The sequence below is a fragment of the Marmota monax genome, unplaced genomic scaffold (assembly GCF_021218885.2).
Source record: "Marmota monax isolate L192 unplaced genomic scaffold, Marmota_monax_Labrador192_F-V1.1 WCK01_AAM20220418_F8-fsc00047, whole genome shotgun sequence".
Lineage (NCBI taxonomy): Eukaryota > Metazoa > Chordata > Mammalia > Rodentia > Sciuridae > Marmota > Marmota monax.
In genome coordinates, this window is record NW_026692072.1 from 9,536,324 (window position 1) to 9,549,289 (window position 12,966).

The 12,966-nt window shown below is 37.7% G+C and overlaps 1 protein-coding gene across 1 annotated transcript in view; it reads left to right on the forward strand.

The window, feature by feature from the left end:
• Hsd17b12 (hydroxysteroid 17-beta dehydrogenase 12) overlaps nt 1-12,966 on the forward strand; it is a 147,066-nt gene that overhangs the window by 114,187 nt on the left and 19,913 nt on the right. Inside the window, exon 7 of the mRNA XM_046456339.2 lies at nt 8,804-8,838. Within this exon, the coding sequence (XP_046312295.1) occupies nt 8,804-8,838 (35 nt within the window). The remainder of the gene's footprint in view (nt 1-8,803; nt 8,839-12,966) is intronic.

Sequence of the window (12,966 nt, forward strand, 5' to 3'; positions counted from 1 at the left end):
TATTGATATTTCCACTGAAGTCAACTGTAAGAATTTCCTAATCTTTGAATCTGCCAGAGTTGAATGGGCAGAAGAAGGTGAGTTCCCTTTCTGATTCTGGGTTAGGGATTACAAACCAATGGTCTGTGGGCTGGATGTGGCCTACCAATATGTTTTGTTTGGGTCAGTTTTCAAAATTAGGAAATCTCACACCGAGATTTCTGTCTTCTCTTGGGAACAGTCTGAAAATCAGGTAACACAGATCTCAATTGCTGCATACTTACAAGTGACTGGGGCTGTGCAGCCCCTGAGTATGCTAAGCAGTTAGGGCCTGCTCTCTCCAGGTACTACAGTCCCCATTAGTCCCTACTGAATGACTTACCTGTCTCATTTCTGTTACTTGACTGCCTTTGGGGCATTTGAGTTTTGAGTTTTCTTGTTCTAGGTGAGTCCAAGTGTAGAGTCTACTCAGACTGAATACTTCCTAAATGGAGTTGATAGATTAGAATGGCTTTAACTAATCAATCATTTCCGTCTCTGTCCACTGGGCTGCTATAACAAAAAAAGAAAAGAAAAGAAACCTTAGAGAAGGGTTGCTTATAAAGAACCAAGATTTGTTTCTCATAGTTCTGGAGGCTAGGAAGGCCCTGTTCCTCAAAGATGGTGCTTTTTTTGCTGTGCCCTCACGGTAGAAGTGGCAAACAAGCTCCCTCAGGCCTCTTTGTAAATGCACTGATCCCAAATCATGAGAGTACTTCTTCATGATGTCGTCACCATTGGACCTTAGAGTTTCGCCTATGAATTTTAGGGGGACATAAACATTCAGATCATTTCTGTTCATTCTTAGGATTCTCTGAAGTCACAGTACTCAGAGTGAGAGATCTTTTGCAGCTTTTGAAATGCAGATTCACTTCATCTGTACCACTGTGTGTTTACTGTGTATCATTTACCCAGAAGTGCCTAATGCCCTGCCCATGGAGGAGATGATAACTCTGTGAATGGACAGATGGGTGAAAAGCACAGAAGCACTTTTTTTTTGGTCTGGGTTTCCCTCGGACATGTGACACAGTACCAGTAGGGGGAGCCCCGTATTAATTTGGAAATCTGTGAGAATTTGTTCAGCAGTATAATTTTATTTAATTTAGGGACTTTGCTAAGAATGTATCCCAGTACCCTGCTCCAAGAATTTAAGTTAACAACATTAAGAAACTAATAAATCATGGAAAGAAGAGTTTGAGCCTCACCACTGATCCCCACCCAAGGGAATACCTAGAATACCTTAATGAAGGTATCCCAAGTTAACACCCCGAGTCTTTTAATTCATCTTGGAACCAGCTATCTTTAGGCTCCTAAAATTTTTTAATTTTTCCCTAAGGACTTAGTCCTTAGGATCCCATAGAAATGGGCTACTTCAGACATAACCACAAAATGGTGGATTTACCAAATTATATGACGAACTATATTGTCGTCTTTCAAAAATGAAAAGTAATTGTAGATTGGTTCTGAGGTTCTTTCTAGCTGAAAGCAAAGCTAGTTCATAGGAGAAATGCCTTATGTATGGATAACAAGGTAGAGATCTCCTTGAGAACTTAAGGGATCCTTCTCCTTGTGAAGTTTGTCACTTCTGGGAAGTTAGCTTACTTTGGAAAAAATTAAGACGTAGAAACACTTAGCATATACTAGTATACTAAACTTGGAAAAGATAAGAGTATGACAATACATGTATTCTTATTTTGTTTAGGGATTATAAATTATGGCTTTAGATTCATTATTAATTGCATGTAGCCCTCTGTTATGGAAAGTTCCTTTTCTTTTATTTAATTATTTTAATGTAGATCAAACTAGGATTTATTACAAAAGAAAAAAACATATTTTATATGACATGGGGTAGAATTTCAGGTAAAGTAAAATGGCAAAAAGGCTTTTTTTTTTTTTTGACATTAAGTCTTCCACAAAGACTTAAACATTAATAAAAAGGAAAAGAAAATAATTCATGGAGAACTCAAAGCACTCAAAACTTTATCTAATTAAACTTTCCACCCCCTGTGCTGTAAATATTCTGTTAGCCATATAGGTGAGATTCTAAGAATTTCTAATTAAGTTGTGTTCTTGGTACCACAGAGCTCAAATTATACAGTTTGCCAAAGGAAATGTGTGCCTTGTCATTCTAGTATGGCTTCCAGTGGAGTTGCCATCCAATTTTCCCAAACCAGGCATTGTGTAATGTCGTTGTTAGTTCTTTTCACAATTAAACTATGATTCATAAAAATTATTAACTATTTCAGTTGAAAACTTATGTAAGGTATTTGCATCTAAGAAATTGTTTCCTTCTAGTTCGTGTGGGTTCATTTTTAGTTGCTTGAATTCAAATCCTGTTAAATTTAAGCAGAGGTGGACAGAGTGTCTGTTTGTGATGCCCCAGTTTTGTGTATGATTAGCCAACCTTGTCAGGCAAACTATTATACTTTATTACTTGCTTGCAACATAATGGTGACACAGGTGACAACATATGTTCTCTTATTTTATGAAAGCGTCTTGAACTTTAATCTTTTCATTATTTGAATCTTTGGTTGTCTTTTGTAGCATGATGTGATAGTGTTTTCTTTTTAAAAAATGACCAAATACCAGAAGTTACATGAATGCAAAAGTAATTTACTTGTATTGTATCCATTGTGATACTAAAGAGTGGGAATTTCATACTAAAAAGTGGGAAAATTTCAATTGGCTCCTACATATTTAAGTTCCTTGTACAAATTATTGGTTACTGTTGCTAAAGTAGTAAAAAAGGGAAAAAAAACTTTATTTACATTAGAGGTTTTTTTAATATTATGGGTGCTTTTCTAACTAGGAAAGCAATGCAGAATTGTTGTCAAAATATGAGGAAGATACATGAACACTAAGAAGGAAATAAATCTTGTATAATCCCATCCACAGATGTTATATTACATTTTTTTTTAAAAGAGGGAGAGAGAGAATTTTAATATTTATTTTTTAGTTTTCGGCGGATACATCTTTGTTTGTATGTGGTGCTGAGGATCGAACCCAGGTCGCACGCATGCCAGGCGAGCGCGCTACCGCTTGATCCACATCCCCAGCCCTATATTACATTTTAATATAACATTTCAAGTATTATCATGGCTAGCCAGTGTAATTTTTGAGTTACGTATCACAACTAAATGATCTGATAATACCAATTTTGATTTTGTATGAGCTAATGAACTTCTTTATTTCTTGGCTAGAATATACATAGTTGTATTAGTAAATATCAGTTAATATTTCACTCTTGAAATTAAACATGTGCTTTCCCCCAAGGAATCCTAAATTTAGCTCGCATAAAGACATTTATTTATCTTTGTATATTTTCAGGAACATTTGTTTTTCCTGCAAGAATTTGAAGTTCTCAGTGTTATAGAAGTACTGTTGGAACAACTTTAATCTACTTCAGAAAGCATTGAATTAAAATTGCTTGCTTTACAATTTTGGAAACAATGTTAACATGGAAGAAACAAGTATAGAAGTCATGTTTACTACTATTTTTCTAATATTCTTAACCACTGATCTTGCAAGTTATAATAACCTTATCTTAGAAATTGTTAAGAGAAACAAAAATTTCCTGGAACAGCAATTATCACCTGCAGATGGCCTAAAATTAGCATATTGAGTTAACTCCACAAGCAGCTTATGATCTGTGAAATGGAGTTCAGATAGTGAGATTTCAGGGAAATGCTTGGTATATTGATATAAATAACCAGATATTAAGGTCCCAATCAATGTATACAAAGTAAAATGAAACTACTAATATCTTAGTTAAAATATCTTATGTAAAACTCTATGTTAAAGAGAATTTTTATTTAATGTGAACATAGTGAAAGAAATCTCCACTTATGCATAGACTATTAAGAAGGATTTGTGTACAAATACCCAATCAAAGAAGGCTTAAAATTGAATGTATTAAGACAATCTGATTAGAAAGAAAGAAAAATAGTTTTAGAATAGATGAAGGCATTAGTTTTATGAAGCATACAGATTTCAAGTTAACTTTTTTCAGTCTTTTCAATGTTATTATTTGACAGGTAAGGAAACAGTGTTCCATTTTCCTGCAAGGAGAAAGAACTTAGAATTTAAAAAGGGAAGCTAATGAGCTATAAGGAAGAATTTAACTTCTCTGTAAGAGAACGTGTGTCTTTGATGATGAATCATTTGGCCAGTAAGCATTCAACAAGTATTTCTGGTGCTTTGTTGTATTTGTTTATATTTACGTATGTGATGCTAAGGATGGAACCCAGTGCCTCACAAATGCTAGGCAAGCACTGTGCCACTGAGCTACAGCCCAGCTCCTATTTCTGGGTCTTTAATATCTGAGCATCAAAAGCATTATTTCTTCCTAACTTGCGCTATTAAAACTTCTTGAGTTCTAATTCATATGTATAAAATATATATTTTATCATGTGCATACACATAAACCATCAAGAAAGCATTTAATGTTTAGCGTGCTACTTATAATTTTATAAGCAAGATTTTTGTTGTTGTTATTGTTGTTTTTTGTACTAGGGATTGAACACTGGTCGCTTTACCACTGAGCTACATCCCTGGCCCTTTTTTTGTTTTTTATTTTTATTTTGAGTCAGGGTCTCACTAAGTAGCTTTGGGCCTTGCTAAGTTTCTGAGGCTGGCCTTGAACTTGCAATCCTCCTTCCCTGAGTTGCTGGGATTACAGATTTGTGCCACTGTGCTTAGCATGATTATATCTTATAGGGATTCATTTTGTCTCTGATCATTTTCTGGACAATTTTTGCCATTCAGGAATGAGTCATTTAATATGGCATGCACATGGTATAAGGGAAAAAATAGTTCCTGATATATGTATTTGTATTTCCCCAATATTCCAACTAAAGGTTTTATTGTTCTTAAATGTATAAATTTGTATCTAGGAAGAAAACTGAGTTGAACTTCAAAACTTTGTGACTACTTAGTAGTATTCATATAGTATAAGGATTTCTGGCCAAAATCCATTAGCAGATCTTGTAGACTTTCCTGGTCATTCTCCAGATTGATTGCTGGCCTGTAAATCTCTTTTCTTCTCTTCTCTTTTGTATGGGAAAGCTAAATAGGCACTATCTACCCCTTCCAGACTTTATTTAGCAACTTACAAGTCTTGTTTCCTTAATACCAATGAACTTGTACACACACACACCAGGTAAGGACTTTTTTATTACCACTCCTCTTCCCCATTCTGTCTCTGGTGATCTCAGGACAAAATACTTGGGGGCCCTCTTTATACATTAGTTAAGCATTATGGCCCTCTGGTGAAATATGCGAAATAGAAAAAAGTGTTTAGATACCGTTAAGAATGCATATAATCTATCTTTACCAAAAAATATCCCACAGCTGTTGACATATCTCATGTACATCTGTTTTACTAGTGTGAGAAGCTGTTCATGATATTTTATGCAAACGTAAGTTGCATGACGTATTTAACAAGTGTACATACTTTATTTCTTTATCTGTTTAATTCATTCATCCAGTAGATAACTTTTTAGAATCCATCAATTCTATAACGTATATTTTATTTTCTCACAAGTTGTATGTCTTTTTACACTCTATCCCTTCTACTGGAATTTCTTTTCTGTCTAGTGAACTTTATGTTTTAATCTGTGAAGCTCTACCTGTTTCCCAGGCATAACTGGTCCTTCTAAGCATCAGTGCCCCTATCCACTCGGAGCATCATCACGTAATGATTTATGTATGTATCTATTCTCACATTAGATACTGAGCCCTCAACATCGAGTGTGGTTCTGGGTGATAATATGACCTCAGCTGAACCCAGGAATGACTATAACAGGACTAGGGCTTGGTGGTAAAGCACTTGGCTGGAATGTGAGAGGCCCTGGGTTCAATCCCTGAAAACTGTGAAAGAGAGAGGCTATAACATGGTGTTATTCCATTGTTCCAGGCTATAAGTTGATATGCATAGAACATTTTGAGTGACTTTTTACGTCCTAGGTTTGATAAAGTAACATCAAATTTTTGATGTTGTTTTTGGTGTGGTGGTTGGTTTTTGGTACAAGGGTTTGAACCTAGAGGCACTTAACCACAAAGCTACATTATCAGCCCTTTTTATTGTCTATGTTGAGAAAGGGTCTCACTAAGTTTCTTAGGTCCTCATTAAGTTGCTGAGGCTGGCTTTGAACTTGTGATCCTTCTGCCTCAGCCTTCTGAATTGCTGGGATTATAGGCATGTACCACGGAACCCAGCAAGTAACATCAAATGTAATTTCAGTTCTTTAATTCTTATCTGTATGATTATTGAGGTATTTCATAAGCAGTTTTATTGAGGGCTAAATTGTATACCATAAAACGTGCAAGTGTGTATGTAGTTCAGTGGTTTTTAGTACATTTAGAGTTGTACAGTCATCATTATGAGTTAATCTTAGAATAATTCAACTACCCCCAAGAAGATTCCAACTAAGGTATTTTAAAATATTAATAAAATTGGCAAGCAACTTCTATGTGAATAACTGAACTGGGTAACCTCAAAATGTGCCATTGTTTTTGGCTCTGGGCCATCTGGGGTGCACCATGTATGAAGGTAGGACCAGGTAGTTGGTGGTGTTGCTTCCTAAAAGGGTAGTGCAGGCTGACAATAAAGGACACCAATTCCCTTCAGGTGCTTCTCTCTGTGCTCATTCCATTATACACATTCCCTCTTTTGAGATTCAGAATATAGTAACCTGTAGTGTAGACACTTCCTTCATTGACTGCGTTGGGACACTGCAGAGAAGGAACAGCTGTCACACCAGTAGTTAGTTCAAGGGCTGGGATTAGGACTGTGATCTAACCAGGTACCACACCTGCATTAAGTAGCAATTCAGTAACTGCAGAGGAGTTACTATGTGCTTCTAGAAAGGACAAGTCTTAGGAAATGTGTAAACAATTTGAAGAGCTCTTACTCAGTCCAAGAGGAGAAAAGCTGGCTGTGCTGACAGCATAGGCTGGGAAATCAGCTCTTTCTCTGACTTGGTTCCATAAGGTTTGGTTTGAAGCCCAGTCGGCACATTTTGAATAGGGTCAAGCAAACCCAGAAAAGAGAAAAGGTGGAATTGTTTTAAAAACTCTGAATTGTTGAGTCTGGGCTGCCAGCACAGCTGGTTTGGGGACAGTTTTGTTTGTTTTTTTTTTTTTTTTTGGTCTTAAAATGTGAACGCTCATCAGTCATTATCAAAACAAATGGTCAACTGTATTAATTAGAGTATTGGTTTAGATACAGTAGTGGCTTAAACAAAACAGAAATTTCTGTCTCCGATGCAAAGCTGGGTAGGTAATCAAGGTTTGTCATAGTAGCTCCACAGTCACCAGGAAACCTGCCTCTCTTTATCTCATTGCTCTGCCACTGTTAGCACATGGCTCTCACCTTGAGCTCTAAGTTAGCTGGCCTACGTCCTTTTAGCATGTTCACATTTTAGCCATTTTAGTATAAAAAATGTAGACGTGTATGTAAGAAGGGCAATAGGAAAGTTTTAAGCCTTTTCGTTCTTTGGTTTCTCCTTTTTCATGTGGGCTAAAAGATGCACTCTGTTGAAGTGATTCCCTTGTGCTTTGAGGACATACCTCTGTTTTGAAATTGGCAGTATATGATTCATCTTTTGTAACACAGTGCCAGATTGAACATGCATTTTCACTGAAAAGTATGTGACACCTCTAGGGTTGACATCTGGGTTGGATGTCCATGAAGCAGAGTTTACCTGGGCAAAGTCTGGGTGGTGCTTTCTTTTTGTAGGGTGCTTCTAGACAAAAAGATTCCCTTCCCATCCAAATACTGTACATTTTAATTAATATGTAATATTCAAGACAGAAAGCTTAAAACTTTGGCATGCATTCAGACTTTATTATTACAAAACAGAATTTGTCTCTTTTTTAAAAAAAAAATTTTCTCAAGTTGCAGAGAGACACAACACATTTATTTATTTATTTGTTTGTTTATTTATTTATTTAATGTGGTGCTGAGGATGAACCCAGTGCCTCTCATGTGCTAGGCGAGCGCTCTACCACTGAGCCACAACCTCACTGAGCCCAGAATTTGACTCTTTCCCAGGGTCAGGAATTTGTATTCCAGCCTCAGTTCTTACCCCTGGTGTCATCTTGGCTAACCCATTGGTCTTCAGAACTATTCTTGTTAAGAACATCTCAAAACAGAATTTAAAAGTAGCCTCTTATCATTATATGCATTTAGCCACAGTTATGAAGTCCTCAAAGAATGCAGATGTTACCTTTTCATTGGTGGCCACTGGAGACCACAGATAACCTTAACTTTCCGTAAGGATGAATTTTACAACTAGCAGGACTAACAAAATAAATGATTACTAAGTGAAATATACACTTAATATTTGCCAACATGACACTTTATAGCGTCTGCTAAAGCTTTTTTTTTTAATCAGAAAAGATTGAGCTTTTGAGATTAGAAAGCTTCAGTAATCTTGGTAGGCAGGATCTTTCTTGTGATAATATATGTCCTTTTCTGAGAATATATTTTCTGGAACCACCAATTTCACTGTAAATCCTGTATTATTTGAAGCTCCTGGGCCAGTATTGTGTTTCAGGCAAGTAATTTTAGCCAAGTTCACTGAAAGTATTCTGTGTCACCTCTAGTAATTTCATGTGTTGCCCTCTTTATGCACTCTTGACACAGCCAGATTATATAGAGTATATAAAATAAGCTGCTGTCTAAATGCTGAGTGGCTTTGGGATTCCCTTCTCTTGTGTGGGTGGGTGTCCTTCACTCTGTTGCTGTGTCCTCAGTCGTCATGTTTTGTTTGCTTTTTTGCAGATGACACGAGTGGTGCTGCCTGGCATGGTAGAAAGGTGAGTCACAAGCTCTCTCACACACACTGTGGATGTGGAGCTCATTATTATTTATAGGGAGAATCCTTTCTTTGAAAATTTCATTAAAGTGACTAATGAGCCCAGCCTCCATGTCTTAGTGGCAGGCAAGTCACACGGTGGAGTGTGAGTCACTGGAGGAGGCCTTTTCCACTCAACTCTTTATTTCCCTCTCAGGGTTGTGGTGGTTCCTTTAGATCAGGATTAAAAAGCCAGCCTGAGTCACCATCACTAACTCAATTGCCTGCTATTCTGAGGGGGCGGGAAGGGTTTCTGGGATATTCCTGGGAATGCCGTCTTAAAGCTGCCTCCTCTGAGAGCCCACATCAGTAGTTTCTTGAAGCAAGATGCCTCTGGTTCTCCACTTCTTTCTAGGAGAATGGATGTGTGAGGAGCTCAGGCATGTTAGGAAGTGATCCTAAGATCAGCAACCCCTGGAGGAACAGCAGGTCCACTGGTCTCATCTGTGTTCCAGTTTGAATTGGGAACCACTAGGGTGTGCTGGATGGCTTCATTTTTATGGAAGACCATGTGGTAGAGCTTTCACAGCTGAAGTAACATGAAGTATAAAATTATACTTAAGCTCTATTCCTTCCTTGGAGAAACCTCAGTGATGGCAAGGCCTCCAAAGAAAACCTTGAACCAGTCTGATCATTTGCTGAATTTAGGGCCTCATAATCATCCTTCCTCTGCAAATTGTTCTGAGTTTGGAAGAGAGCCAAAGAAATCCCAGCTTTGGAAAGGAAGGACCCGAGGACTGACTTCTGCTGAGGAGTTCCACAACCAGCTCCTGGCAGGGATTAGGTTTCTTGGGGACCTCTATGTGCCAGGTGTTGTATTGACAATTTAATATGTGTTAACTCATGTAACTCTTAGAGATGAGGATCTACAGAGACTAATTAAGAAACTGTTGCTCAGCAAAGTTCTTTGTAAATCCATTTTATATATACTGTTTTGTGTGTTGTAGTAGTTTATTTTTGTAAATTTCCCTTTGAAACTTTCAAGCCACTTACCATTGGCTGCCAGCGGGAGTGTGCTGCTGATCTCCAGACAGGGAATAGCAGTGATCTAACCAGAGCAGAACCCTGGAAGAGGGCAGAGTTGGGGAAGACAGAACAGAACTCATTAAGAATGAAATTTTGCCCATCATCTTAATTAAGGTTTAACATCTGCAGATGATATGGTATTATTTGAAGACAATAAATCCATCCATTAAAAAAATAGGTGGGTGGGGGGTGTAGTTCAGTGGAAGAATGCTTGCCTCCCATGTGTGAGGCCCTGGGCTCAATCCCCATCACCTCAAAAAAATAAATAAAACAAAAACTTGTAAACCACAGAAGTATTGTAAAAGAAAGTTTTGAGTATTTTGGTGAAAAACATATCAGAAGGGATAATGGTTGTGAAATCATTTCACAAAACGTCAAGTACTGGATATAGAGAGTCATAGAAATCTAGTCTTTTATGTTAATTGAAAGCAACCCCCCAATTTGAGAGGTGAAAAAACCTATGTCCAGACAAATGGAGTGCTATAAAGTTAAATGACAAGTGAGTAAAGATTACAAATGTGAAGAGCTACGAACTTCACTGCTGTCTTGGAAGACCTAGCAGCCATTGTCAGTTATAGTTAGAACACTAGGTTAAACAAACAAAAAAAAAAAAGTGTGAAGAAAAGAACTCATCCGTTTAACAGGCATTCCATTGAGTAAAATTTACTATGGAGCATTCCAAAGATAATTTATATCCTTGCCCTGAAGAAGTCAAGTTGATTTTAAACCAGAATTGAGAAGTGATCTGGTGGAAAGCCATCCGAAACTGTGGATGGAAACTGACATCATGGGGGCGATTGTGGTACTTGCTGAGGACTAGTGAGAGATGGGCATGGATTCTGTGAATCAGAGCTTTTGATTAGGGGAAGCAACATCTACGTCCACTTGAGTTTAGGGAGTTGCTAAGTATATTCATCAGGACAGTCTAACTGCAGAACAGACAGTAAAGATTTATTTTTCCCTCACATCTCTCCCTAGTCGTTCAGGGATCTTAAGCTCCTTCCAGCTAAGGGCTCCATCATTGTTTAGGTTCTCCTCTGCATGCACATGAGGGAAGGAGAACCAGGGTGATTTTAGGGGGGTTTCATGGGCTAGCCTGGAAGTTGTATTCATCACTTCTGCCCATTTTCCATTGTCAAGAACTCAGTTGGTCACAGGCTACAGTTAACTACAAGGAAGGCCAGAAGTGTTAGTTGTGTGTCCCAAAGAAAAGAAAACTCCAAGTGAACAGGTTACCTGAAAGCAGTCTGTCTTACACATTATGAGTGGTTTCATTATAGCCTGCTCTTTACACCACCCCAAAATGGCCCGTTTCCTATAGTTGGTTTCATAGGATTGGTATCTCCATTGAGTAACAGCAGTATCCTTTAGAAAGAGGCTTTGTTGTGTTTTTTTTTTTTTTCCTTTTCCTTTCATTGATTCTGCCTCTCATGTATGAGATTTTCCAAACCCTCTAGAACTATAGCCTAAGGCCAACTGACTATCACTAAACAAGTATCTATAATCAAACTAAGGTATTATTACCATAGAAGTAGAAAGTACATAATTGCATTACAGAGGAAACTCGGTCTTTTTACTTCCTTGGAATTATAAACATTGTGTACAGCTGGAGCCAGGAGGTGGTTGCCATAACAACCATGGAAAGGCTAAAAATAGCCTCTTTCATATTGTATTGCTTAAGGTGGAATTATGACATGTTATGGTGTCTTAGGGCAGGTAATTCTCTTTCATGTGTTAAATGTTTGCAAACTTTCTTCAACAAAGCAATATTGTATAATGTAAGTATTTGAATTGCTGGTTCTAATTATATACCTGACCCCTATGTTCCAGGATTTTTTTCTGACATAGAACTCTATTTCAGTACGTTTCTCTTGTCTTCTGAGAGTCTCTGAGAACTCTCTACACCAAAGTCAGCATTACGTTTGTTTTTTAAAAAAGATATATATATATATATATATATATATATATATATATATATATATATATATATATATAAAATGACCCTGTAAGAGCATGCTTATGTCCTCTCTGATAGGAAGTGGGAATGTGAATAACTATGATGGAGTCTTTTCTGCATATTCCCTCTGGTCTGCCATCAAACCCTGCACAAGGTAGCTGTCCCCACTGTGAGTGACCCTGTGGTTCCAGTTCTTCACAGTAGCATTTACACCTCCCCACCTCCACCTCTTCACCTGCAGAGTAGGGCAGTGCTGAGGTTTCCCCAGGAAGGCAGAAATCAGTGACTTACTTCAAAGGAGACCTATTGCTTCCTGTATGACAATAGTATTTTTTAAAGAGGTGAGAGCAAGGATACTACGAATGGTGGGACATTTGTAGGACAGAGGCTTGGCAATTTTTTTTATTCAGGTGACTACTAAAGAGAGCCTTATGGGAAACTGCACAGGTCTGAGGGAATTGTAGACCGCATAGCTATAGGAAGCTATAAAGGCAGGGTTCTAAATGTTATAGGGTTGGGTGAGTTTGCTTGGCATGTGGGAGGACTCATAATGGAAGAGAGGCGCTTCTTTAGCAGTTGAAATTTTCTGCTTTGTTTTTGCAATATTTTAGTTCTAGTAGATCCTCAGTAATTTGCACCACTGAGACAGCACTGTGACTGTTAGCAAGTAAGCAGTATGATGAATTAAAAATGTTGCACCACAGAAAATATTTCTTGACTTGTTTATTTAGATGTTTGTCATAACAAACTAGAAAATGTGCTGAAGTATGAGCAACATGAGTGAGTCTTCATTATAGAACTTCAGCAAAAAATTCTTAATGTACCTTCCAATCTTAGAATTATTCCCAAGTCCCTGGAAAATGAGAGATTAACCAGGGTTTGGTTTTGTGTTTGTTTCTGTGTGCAATTAAGCGCAGCCCATTTTGTCCTTCTGCTTGATATAACAGAGTTGTCATGAGTCTGGCTGTGCCATGGAAACTGGTTTGACGTCACTAATTCTGCTTAGATGGAGGATTAGAGCTAGACAAAGTCGTTGATTTTAAAGACGAATCCTTTGTGCCTTCCAGTCCCAAAGGGTCACGCCCGTTTCAACATAAAGGATAGTGT